The sequence below is a fragment of the Drosophila bipectinata genome, chromosome XL (assembly GCF_030179905.1).
Source record: "Drosophila bipectinata strain 14024-0381.07 chromosome XL, DbipHiC1v2, whole genome shotgun sequence".
NCBI lineage: Eukaryota > Metazoa > Arthropoda > Insecta > Diptera > Drosophilidae > Drosophila > Drosophila bipectinata.
Genome location: NC_091734.1, coordinates 9,667,894 through 9,684,176, shown reverse-complemented (window position 1 = coordinate 9,684,176; position 16,283 = coordinate 9,667,894). Strand labels below are relative to the sequence as shown.

At 36.5% G+C, this 16,283-nt stretch overlaps 2 protein-coding genes across 13 annotated transcripts; one reads left to right on the top strand and one right to left on the bottom strand.

The window, feature by feature from the left end:
* Positions 1-2,142: 2,142 nt before the first annotated feature.
* Positions 2,143-13,359, top strand: wupA (wings up A). 12 transcript variants are annotated; one of them, XM_070276935.1, is made up of 10 exons: positions 2,143-2,289; positions 4,388-4,423; positions 4,987-5,181; positions 5,334-5,462; positions 5,531-5,654; positions 9,464-9,564; positions 12,068-12,111; positions 12,180-12,321; positions 12,418-12,460; positions 12,852-13,359. In XM_070276935.1, coding segments are annotated over exons 2-10 (795 nt in total). In that variant the 5' UTR covers positions 2,143-2,289; positions 4,388-4,408; the 3' UTR covers positions 12,854-13,359. The 12 variants fall into 12 exon arrangements, with proteins under 12 accessions (XP_070133036.1, XP_043065628.1, XP_070133030.1 ...); XM_070276933.1 differs by lacking the exon at positions 9,464-9,564 and adding an exon at positions 6,239-6,339 and having other exon boundaries at positions 2,145-2,289; XM_043209693.2 differs by lacking the exons at positions 4,987-5,181; positions 9,464-9,564 and adding an exon at positions 8,357-8,457 and having other exon boundaries at positions 2,144-2,289.
* A 1,522-nt stretch (positions 13,360-14,881) lies between these two features.
* Positions 14,882-16,249, bottom strand: Taf8 (TBP-associated factor 8). The gene is made up of 3 exons (XM_017254120.3): positions 15,989-16,249; positions 15,493-15,927; positions 14,882-15,427 (listed from the first exon to the last, which is right to left on the bottom strand). Exons 1-3 carry the CDS (start codon positions 16,134-16,136, stop codon positions 15,042-15,044), a joined length of 969 nt encoding a protein of 322 aa, XP_017109609.1. The 5' UTR covers positions 16,137-16,249; the 3' UTR covers positions 14,882-15,041.
* Positions 16,250-16,283: the final 34 nt, after the last annotated feature.

Sequence of the window (16,283 nt, the reverse complement as noted above, 5' to 3'; positions counted from 1 at the left end):
TTAAAATGTTTTAAACGAAAATAAAGTCAAAAAATAGAATCGTCCAGACATAGACGAACTGATCATATTCCCTACAAAATACTAAAAATACTGAAAAAAAGCTAACTACAAATCAGCTAACCCACTGCCCTTCCAACATATAGATATATCTATATACTGTATATCCAGCCCCCTGGAAGCCCCCAGGTTCTATATTTAAAAGAAAATGTGAAAGAAAGAAGAAAAACAAACCAAGAATGAGAAAAAAATCATCAATAATACATTTCGAAAAGCAACATTATTTTTTTTTTGTTTTTTTTTTTCGGAAACTTTATAGAATAAGAACATTTACATACATACATTTTTTCTATGTATATTTTTATTTATATATTATATACACATAGAACTGATGTACATACATATATATACGATGAAAAATTTCGATTCTTGGCTAGCATTTTGCATATAACGCTTCGAAAATTACTTTCAACAAAACGTTGCAAGGCAACGGGGCGTATGCGTATTTTTTTTTTGTTTTAAATCTTTTGGCTGTGGGCGCTGCAGCGTCATCCGCCAATCTCTGCTATAGCTCTCCTATAGAGCTTACCATTCTATATAGACACCTATATAGTATAGGCTTATTCCATACATCGGCATTATATTTAGATTCGCTCGATGCCAAAGTAATTCTGCCTAAACATTGATATTAACAAGACGGATATAGGCTATACTATATGTGGCATTCATTATTCAAAAGTTTATAGTTATGTCAGCGTACCTCGGGCCAGATAAATAGCCGAACAAACTGAGGGCGATGGTTAATGACTGTTTCTAGATCAAGTCCAAAGTGACAGGATCTCTAAAGCTATAGTACAAAAATAACATTCATTACCTTTATTTAAATTAAATATATTATAAGAATACTTTCTTACTTTTCTGAATTGTTGTAGACTTTCTTTTAGACTTTTATTATTCGGTTTCATTAAAATTCTTTTTTAAAAATAGTCTTTTTAATAATATATTGAAAATTGACTTTGAATTTATTACTTGTTTGTTTTGAAAAGAGTTTTTTTTATTAATAACCTATAGATGTTAGTATTTTAAAGATATTTCGAAATATTTCATAAAGATTTCCATTTTCTGTGGTGTTTTACGATTTTCTTTCGAAAGTTTTGGAATCTTTTGTTAATTTTAAAAGATTCTTAAACAATTTATCGTTTTTTCTTAATAAAATAATCTTAATCTAAAGAGAATAATTTATAAAAATAATAAGATTTTAGTAAAATATTAAACCTCTTTTCAAAGTCCCCTTATTATGAAAACCATTTCAAAAACCCTGTTTTCAAAAACTTTCAAGAAACTCTTAACTTTTTTATGAAACTTTTAACAATTTTCTATAAAACCTCAATTATTATTTTTGAAATAAATCATTAAATTTAAAAAAGGAAGTTTTTTAATTATACTTCCTTAACAAAATCATTTTAAATTCAATAATTTTTGATATTTATTCCAGGGCTGTCGAAATGTTATGCCTACTGCAGGTATTTTTCCATGCCTGGTCCAGTGGTAGACCCCCTTTAGCGGCCCCCCCTCTAAGTCCATCTCCGCCCCTGCCTCAGACCTCTCCCCCCCTCACCCCCTCTGTCATGCCATTTGGGCCTAAATGCAGCGATTTGGCTGCCGTTCTCTCAACTGGAGCAAATTTATTTTTATCCAATGCATTGAATTCCAAGCGGCTCCGTTTACACCAGAAAACACACACACAGATACAAAAACACAGATACAAATACACTACCAGATACTTCTCCAAGCGGTGCAGCCTGGTTGGGATTCGCATTCGGATTCGGATTCTGATTGGGATTCGGATTGATGTTCGGGACTTGTGGTTCGTGTGTTCGGAAACGATCGTTAGAGGCGAAAAAGTTTTTTTCGGTATCCATTTCGATTTTGGGGCGATCTATTTTTAGGCCTCACGCCCAGATACATGGCCAAAGCACCCCTACCGCCCCCCACACCCCTTATGGTGTGATGATCGCTCTCTCTGTCGCTCTGCTGTGTGAAGGACGGTGGGCAGGTGGGCGGCAGATATACGTCTGTATATGACTGACTGTATGTGTGTGTTTGTTTTAACTGTTAGCTTTGGGAACGAACGGTACCACGTATCCGTATCCGTTGAATGGCCGGCCACTAGAATATAGTCTGCCGTGGATCGTCGGACCGTTCAGTCTTTTTGTGTCGTTCAGTATCATCCGATTCGTGTGATCGACAGCACAGCCGAATTTTTTTTCTTTTTTTTCTAATTCCTTGAAGGTGAGTGCTTGAAACGGAGCAACATCCAACAAGCAACAAATCCAAATAACGAACAACTCTAAAAGAAACTTCAAACTTATCTCGCAAATAAATGCAACAAAACAATACCAAAAAAACAAAAAAAATGTTGCAAACATTCAAGAACCGAAAAACTAAATGATGGAAAATTAAACAAAATGATGTGCCAAGGAACTGCCTATTTTGTTTTTGGATTTTGTGTGTGTTTGAGCCACTAAAGGATATATATTTTTTTTTTGGAAGACAAAAACAAATACTATATTTTTTTAAATATTTTTTTCAAGTGTTTTGCAAAAACAAGTGTCTACCGGTTACTATAAGAAAGAAAGGGAGAAAACCCCCCGAAAAGGAAACCTAAAATTCAAAACTTTAACTTTTATTTTTTTGTGAATTTTATTTTATTTTTTTTTTGCTTTAAAAAATACTTGATTTATTTTTGAGTTATGTAAGCAAATGCAATAGATGCGTTTGTGCGTGTGAGTGTTGAGAATGTTAGAGTGTGTGTGTGTGTGTGTGTGTGTGCGTGGCGAAAGCTAAAAATGTATCCCAAAGATACAAGATACATTTCGGAAAGCTAAAAGCTGAAAATGCTGCTCAGCCAGTGCCTCAAAATAGAACAAACGAATGAATTTTCACAAGAGAAGAGATCCCAAGAGAAAAATCAAGATCCACACACACACACATACATGCTCAAAAAACACACACACATATAGACACAAATATTAAAAAATAATATCTGGATAAATACTCTACTTTTTGGATCAATTTTTTGTTCCATTTCTTTGGCGGAATTGTTTTTTTTTTTTTTTTGATTTTTTTAATATATATATATAAACAAATGTAGAAATCATAAATAGCTGCAATATTCGTGTATCTATCAACAGGTTTATTTTTAAAACTCACAGATACAAGATACAATAGAATCCGTCTCACTTTAGCTTTCACCTTAGGCTATACCACAATGCTAAATGGAGATTTCTTCAACTTTTGCTAAAAAAAAATAGTCCCACTCTGCGTCTATATCTTTTCTGTATATATAGAGTATAGAGTGTATAGCCGAAGGTCGTCATTGTCAGAACTTTTTCACACCTTTTTTCCTCTCAGAATATCGTAGGAAAATCAGGTCTATATTTATGCACAGCCTATAGCTTTCAGCCATATGGTGTGGTAATGGCATGTCTGGCTATTTCAACAATATGTTTCAGATCTCCTAGATATCTCTTAGATAGTATCTGTAATCCATAAAGATTTTTATGAGCTTTTAAGAGGTTTGAAGTTATTTAGGAGTGGAAGTTAATGAGCCTTTTTTTAAACTGATAAAAAATGCAATTTTGAAAAATATATATTGTTTTTTCTAGCATTTTATTGAAAAGAAAAATTGATTAGAAAAGTCTATAAGGAACTCTATTCCGAAACCCTAAAAAAAGTCTTATTTTGTTATTATTTCTACTAAGAAAAGTTCATTGCACAAAAAAGTAATCTATTAAAAATATATATTCCTTGAATCTAAAACTTTCTAAATCATAAATTAACTGAAAATCAGCTGGCTATATATTCTCTCTCGATATTTTCCTTGATCCATCGTGAAATCGGATATCGAAGAGAGACCAAAACCCGAAGAGATTGCCAAAAAAAAAAGGCTAAAAACAAAAAAAATAACAAAAACACCCACGCCAAAGTAAATGAGAGCGAAAAACTGATCAAAAGAGAGAGCAAAAACGTGTGTATGTGTGTTGTCTGGGGTTGCCCCCATATACGGCATGAGGCAACGGTGCGTATACGTAATACGCCGCCATAAGCATTGCGCATACGCACTGTGGTACGTCAAGAGATCGTAGGTGGACTGTGTGTGGGAGTGTGCGATTGTGTGAGTGCGTGGGAGAGAGCTACTGACTGATTTATGGAACAGATGCCATACATACATATACAAAAAAATAATACTACATATATAGTTTAGGATATAGATATGGGACAATCGGAATGATGTCATCGAAGAATTTCGAAATCAAAATTTCATTTTACCTCCAGTTCCAGTTGCTTGAGATTTAAAATTTGGTTTTCTCTTCATTTCGTTTTCCAGTAACCAAAAACACAAATCAAAATGGCTGATGATGAGGTGAGGTAAGTAATCGAAACTGAAACTAAGCCCCCCCAGAAGGCAAACAGAGGATTAACCTTTAACCTCTATCCGCAGTAAACTAATTTTTTTGTTGGATGTCACGCAATTTCGAGTCGGTTTTTCGGAATGGATATGATGGACGGACTATAACCTGGCCTACGTTGGATACTGAATGATAGAACGGTAAGTTTGAATATCATAATTCCATAGATATTATCATACCACCTCATTGCCATCATCCGCTCTCAAGTTCCTGAATCCATAAGCCAAAAAAATGCCTTTCTCTTGCTTCTACAGGATCGCAGATGCTTCCCCCCAAAATACCGATATCTTTCCGATTACCTACTTTCCGATAATGGATCGCTTATGCAGTTGGCACCGATAATGATAACTGTCAAGTTTCAAAAATCGACAAACCGAAAGTCTGTTATCGTTAGTGTGTGTCTCTGTCTCAGTGCTTTATTTTTGCGTTCCTTTTTCGCTTGTTTTTTGTTTTTTTAGAAAATTTTCTGTTTTTCATATATAAAAATTAATCATAAAATTTATTAATTTCTTTACAGAAAAAGGCAGCAGCTTCGGCCGCAGCACCGGCAGCGGCTGCAGCTAAACCGGCGGCGCCCGCAGCAGCTCCTGCAGCAGCAGCAGCTAAGCCCGGCGCTGCGCCGGCTGCCAATGGTAAGGCGGCACCCGCTGCTGCCGCTGCACCGGCCGGTCCGCCCAAGGATCCCAACGATCCGAAAGTGAAGGCCGAGGAGGTACACTTGTGTACGTGTACTTGTGTCCACGTTTAGCATTCAGCGTTCATGTCCCATGTCTACGTCTTCATATTTCCGTTACCGTCTTCGAAAGTGTCGAAAAAATGTGTGGCCGGAATGTGCCCGATTGCTGATACCAATTTGAATTTCAGGCTAAGAAGGCAAAACAGGCTGAGATCGAGCGCAAGCGTGCTGAGGTGCGCAAGCGCATGGAGGAAGCCTCCAAGGCCAAGAAGGCCAAGAAGGGTTTCATGACCCCAGAGAGGAAGAAGAAACTCAGGGTAAGTTACCGACTAAAACTAGTTAAATTTTAGATATTATACTAAGAAATATTTAATTCTGATAACAGTTGCTGCTGCGTAAGAAAGCCGCTGAGGAGCTGAAGAAAGAACAGGAACGCAAAGCGGCTGAACGTAGACGCATCATTGAAGAACGTTGCGGCAGTCCCAGGAATCTCAGCGATGCCAGCGAAGGTGAGTTCCTCGGTCCTCGATCGGCTGGATGTCTAAAAATAAAAAAAATACAAAAAAATTATATAACCTCAAAAGAAATCACATCAATCAATAATCAGTCTAGTGTACCAATTGGAGATACCTATTTTTGTTTGTCTCCGATTTGTATGCTAAACTGCCGATAAATATAAATCGATAACTGAAAGTTGAACAAGTGTCATCTATCGCATACATATACATATACACTCACACACATACATACATACATCGCAAAATACACATTAGCACACATACACACACACATGAAGTCATAACCAGGATAATCAACTTCCTTAGCGGATCTACGAAAATAGCGGAAATGCATTTAAAAAACAGGATACAACTGTGTGTTACCAATTTATCTAAATGTGTCTCTACCTCTATCTCTTTTTTTTGCCCATGATTGAAATCCATGAAACCCCAAAACACAAAAACACACACTCTCCACTGTCCACAACGCAATTCCAACACACCAACACTCCGATACACGAACCCAATTCCAACAACCCAACCATCCACCAACATCCATCCAATATCCAAACCAAACCAAACCATTTGTGAAACAGACACACTCAAAACTCTGATCAAGCAACACTATGACAGGATTTGTAAATTGGAGGACCAGAAATATGATCTTGAGTATGTTGTTAAACGCAAGGATGTTGAGGTACACGAACACTCTACTATAATACCAAATATAATGCCTAATTCTATATATCTATCCTCGATCAAAATCAAAAGTTAACGCTTAACATCAACAACTACTCGTACACCTTCTGTTAGCTATCTCTCTATCTAAATATTTATATATCTCTAAGCACTATCTCTCTCGCACACTCTTACTCTTATATATATCAATGTTCGTGAAAAGTCAATATATATATATATATTTTGCACTAAAACTGTACAGAAAGCAATAGCCTACATACTCACCCGATTAATGCAGGTGGTCTCTCTTTTGAGGTTAGGATTAAAAATGGATAGATCAGAAAAATAAATAAAACAATACATTTTCCCACAACAACACACAGCCAGTACACACAACCAGTACACCCACCCCACAAGACACACACACAACAAAATAAAAAAAAAAATTAATTAAAAAAAAAAACCACAAACACCAAAAACATGTAGATCGAACCCTTTGATAACCACACTTCGTTCCAACAGATACAATTCAGAAAGCTTGTCAGGACTACCACAGTAAGATTCTTAAACTGGAGTCTGAAAAGTACGATCTCGAACACGAGGTAGCCAGAAAGGACTTTGAGGCAAGCAGATAGTTTTTCAATCTCAATCAATCTCTCTTTCTCTATTTCTATCGCCGATCGTAGAACTTGTCGATAATATATACCAGTTACTAGTATAATATTTTAGTAGCCGAGGCAGCAGCACCATCAGCCCAAAAAACAAAAATATATACAAATATTTTCGAGCTGCACACCATCTTCTTCAAATTACCAATACGTGTGTGTGGGTGTTGTCTAAATGTCCGGAGAATTAGTAGTACAAACCGTAGTGTTAACCCAAAAATTTATTCTTTTTTTGTAAATTGGTTCGGAAGAGAGCTTTTTCCAAAACGAGGCCCAAGAAACCGAAAAAAAGGAATTGCACTTCTCAACCAGAGTATATACCATATATAGAAAGTAGAGTCCTATTCGAGGCAGCTAACTAATTTAGTATAAGGCTTCCAGATCGTAATCTGTAAACCCAAATAGATATGGATCGAAAATAACATCGCTGCTTTGAAATACTAATACCCCAAAAGTCGATAGCAACAAATGCTGATGATACCTATTTTTGAAATCACTGTATTTGTGCGTTTTTTTGCTTTTTGCGGCTTTAGCTATAAGCTTTTTGTGTCTACAAGTTTTTTTGGCTTATTTTGTGTCTTGTAGCTGAATCACATAAACTATTTTTGTATTTTTGTGATTTTACTTACTAACACCGAAAAAAAAAAATGAAAAGAAATCGAAACGAAGCTGTTAGATCGGGGGTTTCTAGATTGTGACCAGAAATTAGGAGATACAGTCACCACAAAAGTACAATCAGCACCAAAACTACTATACAACACTGAAACTTTTACAAAATCACAACTCATGTGGCACAACAACTCAAGAAACAAGCAAACAAATAAACACAACATTTGTAGGTGATAAAGATCGAGTTCAATCTATAACTTTATATTAATGATATCTTAATCTAATCCTTCTTTTTTTTCGAAAAAAAAACGCGACAACCACACAAAAAATCAAAATCAAACAAACAAACAAAAACCAAATTTAAATCAAAAACGATACCAACGTCGTCTATCTCTATCTCTATCTGTATCACAAATCAATCTATCTATATCCATTTCTATACTTTTACCTCTATCTGTCTCTGTCTTTACACTACTCTTTCTCTCTCTCTCTCTCTATCTCTCACTTTCTCTTCTATCTTCCCCAAAAAAAAAAACCCCTTCTATCCAAATCTTTTACTCTATATATCTTTCTTTGATCCGTACTCTCATTTACACAAAATACAAAAACCCAAAAACATCAAATACAATCGTACACGAAAACAAATGTTTTTTTCTAAATAACGTGATCGTTACGTAACATCGTAACATAACGTTAACGCCACTATTACCGTTACCGATACCGATACCGCTACCGCTACGTTACCGTTACCGTTTACCGCAGCCGAACTGCAAACAATATGCAAACAATATTGGCAACGCGTTTACAATTTGGAGGGCGATAAGTTTGATTTAGAACACGTGCAGAAAGTCAAGGCCCAAGAGGTAAATTCCCCAAAAGATTTACAAACTTTTGCCATGCACCCAAAAAAAAAAAAACTACAAAAAAAAAAAAGAAAACCAAAATCGAATGTTTTTTTCTTATTTTCTTATCAAGCCAAAAAAAAAACCAAAAAAAAAAAATTATAAGATATTTTACATATATATAAATCGAATATTAATCATAACTTTAATTTACAATTATGCCCTTGGTATTTAATTAATTGATTTCATTTCTAAATATTTCCTAATCATATTTTTAGTTTTTTACTGCGATAATTATTTTCTTTTACCTAATTTTTGATATTGTTTTTTAACTGCGCTAAACAACAGAAACCGAAAATCAGAGAATATATATAATTTTTTCGCATTGGCGCGTGCTTCAAACTATGAGCAAAAAAAAAATACAATTAATGGAGGGGCATTAGTTCCTATACCGCCCGTGTACATAATAAATATTCGTCCGGTAACATGGAACTATAGCCCCCCCGAAAAATGCCCCCACAAAATAAAATTATTCGGCATGCCGAAGTCGAAGCTTTTTAGGAAATATCTGATTAAAATTACAACGATTAATTGTCTTCTAAAACTTAACCCGAATAATATATAGCGTAAAGTGCCAATAACGTAAACCGTAACGATTGCTTCCGTTTCCGTTTCTGTTCCGTGGTGTACCATTCCGTTTCGTTCCGATTTGTTCCGTTTGAAGAATTGCCAAAAAAAAGAAAAGACAGAAGATTGAAAAACTCATCGAACACATAACATCTAATGAAGCTGCGAAAACAACAAAATGCAAAACGATATAATATCAGTAATCATTATGCGATAAACCAAAAGAAAACTCTATAAACAGTAAATGCAATCATAACTTTAGTCATACCTAGATTTAGAACTTTTACCAATCAATCGTCGAACTTTCAACAATAAAAACAATTGATAATCAAAAAAAAAAAACTTAAAACTGAAAACAAATATCAAATACCAAATCCCAAACAATAAAATGTTTTTGCAGGCGAATTGCAAGAGATTTGCGAAGAGTATTACGAGCGTATGTATATTTGTGAAGGCCAGAAATGGGATCTGGAATACGAAGTCAGGAAAAAAGACTGGGAGGTACTGCAACAATTTCAATTTAAATTTCAAATCGTTCTCAATATATATCAAATTATCAATCAATGTCAAAAAACTCTGAATACAAAAGAACAAAGCAATCAAAAAAAAAAAAAAATCAAAAATCAAATTCAACAACTCACCTAAGATAGAATGCAACATGCAACTAAATTTAATTCAATTCTAAAACATTAAAAAAATATAATCTGAATCTGAATCTGAAGTATTCATTTGAGTTCTAGTATATCATGTTCGTTTCCGTTCAATTCCGTTTAGTTTCGTTGTTTCTTTCTTAATTGTTGAATGCGCATCATATTGAACAAATATCTGTTTTACATGACTTTCTCACACCTGTGCCCCGATCTATATATATATACAGAAATATATATGTGGGTGTGGGTGGGTGTGTGACACACAATCGTGACTATTTACAATTCGTACTACTCCTTGTTTGATTTCTATTTCGATTGTTACTCACGTTTAACTAAAATTAAAAAAAAAAACTCAAGACGGAAACACGAATAATCAGCAAGGATTGCCATTCAACCGTTATTCGATTCATTATCGACTCCACCCCAGTGTGACCAGATGCCGTGTCAGTGTGAGGTTATGTCCGAACATATAGAGAGAGGTTAAGTCTTCTCCACAAAACCATATTGCACATGCACCAACTTACTGGCCTGGCACTCGTTTTTTTTCTGTCTCTATTTTTTATTAAAAAAATTCAATTTCAATCAACTGGCAATCCAACACATACACCCCCAGAAACAACAACAATAAACAGCAACGTAGAATTTAGTAGTTTGCACAACAACAACAACAACAACAATTACAACTACAACAACAGCAAGATAACTAGTTTGTTGCACCATTTGTGAACTTTGTTTTGTGTGTGTTTAATTTTCTATTTTCTATTTTTTTTTTCTTAACTGTAACCAAAATATTTGTTTGTGCCGCTGTCGACGCGTTGTAGCCATTTTATTGAAAAACTGCACCTAAAGTCTGTGCGTCCGCTCTACAAATAAGAACAAACAGCCACAGCCACACATAACTACAATTGCAAGCAATATAATCACAAAAATACACAATAATAGCACTACTCTACAAGCACCCGAAAATAAAAAGTACAGTCATGCCCAAAAAAGACACGCAAGCGCACGCACACACGCGAAATTGCATGCAGCAGTAAAAAAGATAAATAGATGAAAAAAAAAAAATTCAATTACGAACAATACCGATACCGATATCCCGACCAGCCAGCCACGCCCCCAAATGTCCATCCACGCCCATGCCCAGCACCATACACCCATCACACTTCATTGTAAATAATGTTTTGTGTAAATTGTTCTCATTACCGCTCACACTCTGTCTATCTCTGTCTCTGTATGTCTCTCTCTCTCTCTCTTTCTCTTTCTGTCTGTCAAATTCTTTTGTTTTCTGCATTTCTATAATTCTTCGCCAAATGATAAAAGCCAAGTCCAAAGTTGAAGAGCATAAAAGCCAAGCGTCGATTACTTCTCGATTGAATCACTTAATGCTAGACCCACTAAACGTGATTTACCGATTACCGATTACCGATTACCGTTTTACCGTTACACGAACCCGCATCGTAACTGCGTGCGCAGCCGAACAAACAAATCTAAAGAAATAGAAACAACAAACCAAAGAAAAAAGCAACACAAAACAAAATAATAAAGGGAGCAAGCAAAGCTAAAGCATAAGCGCAGAGGAGACCTTTCGATCAGAATACCGTTAAGCAGTACCTCAAGCCCAGTCGTCTCAGTTTCAGTTCTATGTTCTTTGTTTCAACTTCCGTTCCATTTCCATTATTCCAGTTGCAGGCAGGCCAACGTCGCTCGATCTGTCTCTCTCTCTCTCTCACTCAACAATGACTATCTGTCTATCTCTCTCGTCTCTCTCCAACTCTCTTTTTTTGTGTATCTCTGTCTAGTGTATATATGTATAAACGATTAAATATTCTTTATAAAACTACAAATAAAGCATTAAAGCAAAAGAAATCGACATTTGGATGTTATGCTGTTCAATCAACGAGAAAGAAAAGCCAAAGCAAACCAACCAATCACCGCCACTGTCCCCGTCTCGCCCCGTCACTAGGCAAAAAAAAAAAATAGAAATAAAAATAAATATTAAAATTTAAAAAAATATATTAAAAAAAAACGTATAGGCTCGTATGGCTGGCCCGCTCGCTCGCTTGCTCTCTTGCTCGCACTCACTCCCACCAGCACGCTTGGCATTAGCATAAGTCGTAGTGCTAGAATCGGTAGTGTATGATCCTTAAAAATACGTAATATGTCTGCATCCCGACTCGTTTCCAAGCATGCTTTTGCCCCGTGAGTCCATGAATTCTTCTTGCAGCATTTTTGATTTTGATAGTAGCCGTAGCATTACATGTCGATAGACCAATTCGATAACAATCGATTATCCTTTATTAACTGGTATACCTTTCTCTTCCCAACTCTCTGCTTTCTGTGCCAATGGAATACAGATCAACGATCTCAATGCCCAAGTTAACGATCTTCGCGGCAAGTTGTAAGTATCTCAAAATATATATAGATGATGATATATCGATTATTAATCGATTGTTATTTGTTTAACAGCGTCAAGCCAGCCCTGAAGAAGGTCTCCAAATACGAAAACAAATTCGCCAAGCTGCAGAAGAAGGCCGCTGAGTTCAACTTCCGCAACCAGCTCAAGGTGGTGAAGAAGAAGGAGTTCACGCTGGAGGAGGAGGAGAAGGAGGTAAGTGGATGGGATGCCAATGGAGAATAATATCTCTTCATATCTATCTATATATCTGCGACTATGATCAATACATTTATCTTTATATATCTTTAGAAAAAGATAAAAGATGCCGCTGTGCTAAAGCAAGCCAAAAAGTGTAAGAAAACTAGTGTGTGTGTGTGCGTGTATCCTGTTTACCAGATCCTCCTGTTTTGAGCACCTGTCAGTGCACCTGTCTATGTCGCACACTGATCTATATATCTATCTCTCTTTCTATGTCTGTCTCTTTCTCAACTCGTAGCTATCTGTAGTTGTAGTCTGAATCAATGGGATGTGTTCGAAATCATTTGCGAAAACGATTTTAGAATCTTAGAAAAACATTCATACAATTTTTTGATGCACACAACACTATTTATGTAAATGTAGATCACAATGTAGTCTTTGATCCAGATATGTTATTTGTGAACTGATTGATTTTTGCAATTTCCATTACTAATTCCGATATATTTTCTTATCTATTCCATCATGATCGTAATCTGGATGAGCAGAAGAAACCCGACTGGTCCAAGGGCAAGCCCGGTGATGCCAAGGTGAAGGAGGAGGTTGAGGCCGAAGCTTAAGTGTCCACACGTCCACTAGTGTCCACTGACCCGTGACTCCCGCCCTAAACAATAATTGAAATTATTTACAATACAACAATTATCTGAAGCAATACCAATTTATATAAATCTATTTAAATATATATCTACAAATAATATATATATTTGTATGCATGTATATATCTCGTCATATATATGTGTGTCACTATGGATTTGAACAGATTGAAGTCAATAAACAGCAACAACAGCAACTGAACAACTAAATCAACTCGAAATCAAAATCAAATACTCAGACTCAGACTCAAACTCAAAACTCAACTGCTACAGAAATAATTCAGATCAACGATTCAAAACAACAGCCAAACATCTGAACACCTTGATGAATTATTGATTATATTTCATTATTTACAAATTATATTTTTTAATGTAAATTAAATTAAATTACAAAAAAAAGAAACAGACAGCGTCTCATACAATCTTTTCTCAGCTATAATACTTTCATGAATCATTCGCTTTTCCAACCACAAAATACACCAATGGGGGGGGGGGGGGGGGTTTAGTAATTTTTCAAAAAAAAAAAAGGGACGCATATTCATAGTTCTGATAATATCTGATATACGATCAGGATATTGTGCAGTATTCTGTGCTCAGAGCTTAGAGTACAGGTTTAAACTAATGATAATTTTGAACAATAGTCCTTATTCAAACAAAATCGAACAAACGGCCTTCGAATTTTTGTATTTGTTGAAAATAAAATGGGCATAATTTAAAAATAGGAAATCGTAAGTGATCATCGTCAAAAATGTGGTTAATCTAAATAACGGTTCCCTTATGCAAATTATTGCTTAAATGTGGTTTTTTAATTTTACGAATTCTTAAAAGGGTATCCCCATTAAAAGTGTGGCTATTCCGAATTTCCCTTTTCCCACCTCCGATGGCCATAGCTCTGCCAATTCTTACCCGATCAGGAAATAATGTACCATTTAGTAATCAGCGAACTCAGAAGCGACTTTCCTTATTCAAAGGATATCCAAAAAGTCGTTTTAAAATTTTTCGAATTTTTTCCTAGGGGTACCAGTGTAAAACTGTGGGTTTTCCGGATTTCCCCACTTTTGCTCATTCCGATGGCCATATCTCTACCAATTTATATCCGATCAGGAAATAAAGTACCATTTAGTAATCAGCGAACTCAGAAGCGACTTTCCTTATTCAAAGGATATCCAAAAAGTCGTTTTAAAATTTTTCGAATTTTTTCCTAGGGGTACCATCACAAGTCTGTGGGTTTTCCGGATTTCCGCACTTTTGCTCCATCCGATGGCCATAGCTCTGCCAATTCGTACCCGATCAGGAAATTAAGTACCATTTAGTAATCAGCGAACTCAGAAGCGACTTTCCTCATTCAAAGGATTTCCAAAAAGTCGATTAAAATTTTTCGAACTTTTTCCTAGGGGTACCAGTGTAAAACTGTGGGTTTTCCGGATTTCCGCACTTTTGCTCCATCCGATGCCCATAGCTCAGCCAATTCTTACCCGATCAGGAAATAAAGTACCATTTAGTAATCAGCGAACTCAGAAGCGCCTTTCCTCATTCAAAGGATTTTCAAAAAGTCGTTATTTAATTTTTCGAATTTTTTCCTAGGGTTTCCTTCCACCTAAAAATGGAGGGCTTTCGCAATTTCCCCACTTTGGTTCCTTCCGATGGCTATAGCTCTGCTAATATGTGCCCGATCGGAAAATAAATTCCCATTTAGTAATCAGAGAACTCAGAAGCGTCTTTCCTCATTCAAAAGATTTCTTAATTTTTGTTTAATTTTTAATTTGCAAATTTTTCCCCAGGGATACCACCACAAAATGGTGGGTTTCGCAAATTCCCCACATTTGCTCCTTCCGAGTGGTCATCGTGCTGCCGATTGCAGTCCGATCAGAAAATAACCTGCCATTTTGTGACAATCGAACCACGTGCCAAAAGTGAAAAACTAATTTTCGTTCTCCGGATACATGCAATTCACAATTTATTTTTATTAAGTTTTTGCTTAAAAATGCTAGTGTACGAGCACAATGATGACTTCACACAAATTACTTTTATCTTAAAAAAGTGCAAACATTCAAATGTATATACAATTGTGCATATATTCCACGTTTATAAGCTACTCTTGGTTATTTCCAAGGTAGACGGAGTGGTGGTTTTCGGCAAATGACTTCTACTCGGAGGTGCTCCTATTGGCTTGGAACGCTTCGGCAGAGTTGCGGCACGCAAATAAGGATTGTCTATGTTCGGATTTTCTAAGATTGCTTTATTGGTAGTAGAGTTCGGCTTGATTTCTATTTCGTTCTTGTCTTCCTTGGACTTATCTCCGTCGTGATCTTCGTTTTCGCTGTCACCCTCCTCGCCGTCTTCTTTGCTGGGCACATCTTCTGTTCGATTGGCAACCAGGTAATGATATTCCAGCTCCTCAAAATCAAAGACCTGATCAGTGGGGTTCAAGGCGGCAGCATAGGGCGGAAAAGCGGGCTTACATGCAATTACTAGAAATTAACATAAATATTAACATAACGTTTATTCAAGAAAAAAAAAACACGGCTGCACGTACGCGGAAACATGTTGTCTTCGGTGGGAAACAGGTTATTTGTTTCTGACGTTTTACAGAGGAATTTCGTTAGGGCTTTTTCGATATCCCTTTTTTGACAGGCGGCCTTTTCCCGAATGGCCTCGTACTCTGTCACCGGTTGCTTGTGCGTGGGCGTCCGTATATAGGCGTGAGGGTCCGGCATGGGTGGAAAGTAGCTGGGTACGTAATGGGGGTGCGCGGATTTAGTACCGGCCTGGAGGAGACTTAGTTGTCGCTGTTGCGTCTGTTGGGGCGGTAGGGGAATAGGTGCGTGCTTTTCATTTCGCATATAGGGGTCCAGGCTGCTAATGGAAATGCCCATATTTATCAGAGCCAGGCTAACATCACCCACAGTGGGCATGGTGCGTCCACTTAGCTCACAAAAGTTGTGCGCCGAGTTGCCAATCTCCAGAATGACTGTAATGAATTGCATAAAATTATTATTATTGTTTTCTGAACAATAATAATAATTACTTACGCGCTTGGAGCATCTGGGTGAGCGTCTCCAAGCACTGTTGACTGGCCTGCCCGGCTCCTTTGTCCACCAGCAGCTGCGAAATGACCTTATTCAAAAGTTTCCTGTACGCATCTACTTGCGGCACAGTGACCGTCTCTACCTTATCCATTTTTGTTGATATTTACGTTTTTTTTTTTTTTATGGCCGTATGTTTTTGAAATTTTTAGAGACGGTTGGATGAGTGTTGGCTAGAGCTGGCCCAACACTGAAGCGAGGGTGGTTGCGTTTGCCTTATCAACTGTACACTGTTATCGAT

What these genes read in the sequence shown, in the direction of transcription:
- wupA (XM_070276929.1), top strand. An exon ending in AGAGGAAGAAGAAACTCAGG is followed by an intron (nt 5,463 to 5,530) that starts GTAAGTTACCGA and finishes TTCTGATAACAG; the next exon opens with TTGCTGCTGCGTAAGAAAGC. An exon ending in TGGAGGAGGAGGAGAAGGAG is followed by an intron (nt 12,322 to 12,851) that starts GTAAGTGGATGG and finishes CTGGATGAGCAG; the next exon opens with AAGAAACCCGACTGGTCCAA.
- Taf8 (XM_017254120.3), bottom strand. Translation starts at nt 16,136, where the DNA reads ATGGATAAGGTAGAGACGGTCACTGTGCCGCAAGTAGATGCGTACAGG. An exon ending in CACCCAGATGCTCCAAGCGC is followed by an intron (nt 15,928 to 15,988) that starts GTAAGTAATTAT and finishes AATTCATTACAG; the next exon opens with TCATTCTGGAGATTGGCAAC. An exon ending in CGAAGACAACATGTTTCCGC is followed by an intron (nt 15,428 to 15,492) that starts GTACGTGCAGCC and finishes GTTAATTTCTAG; the next exon opens with TAATTGCATGTAAGCCCGCT.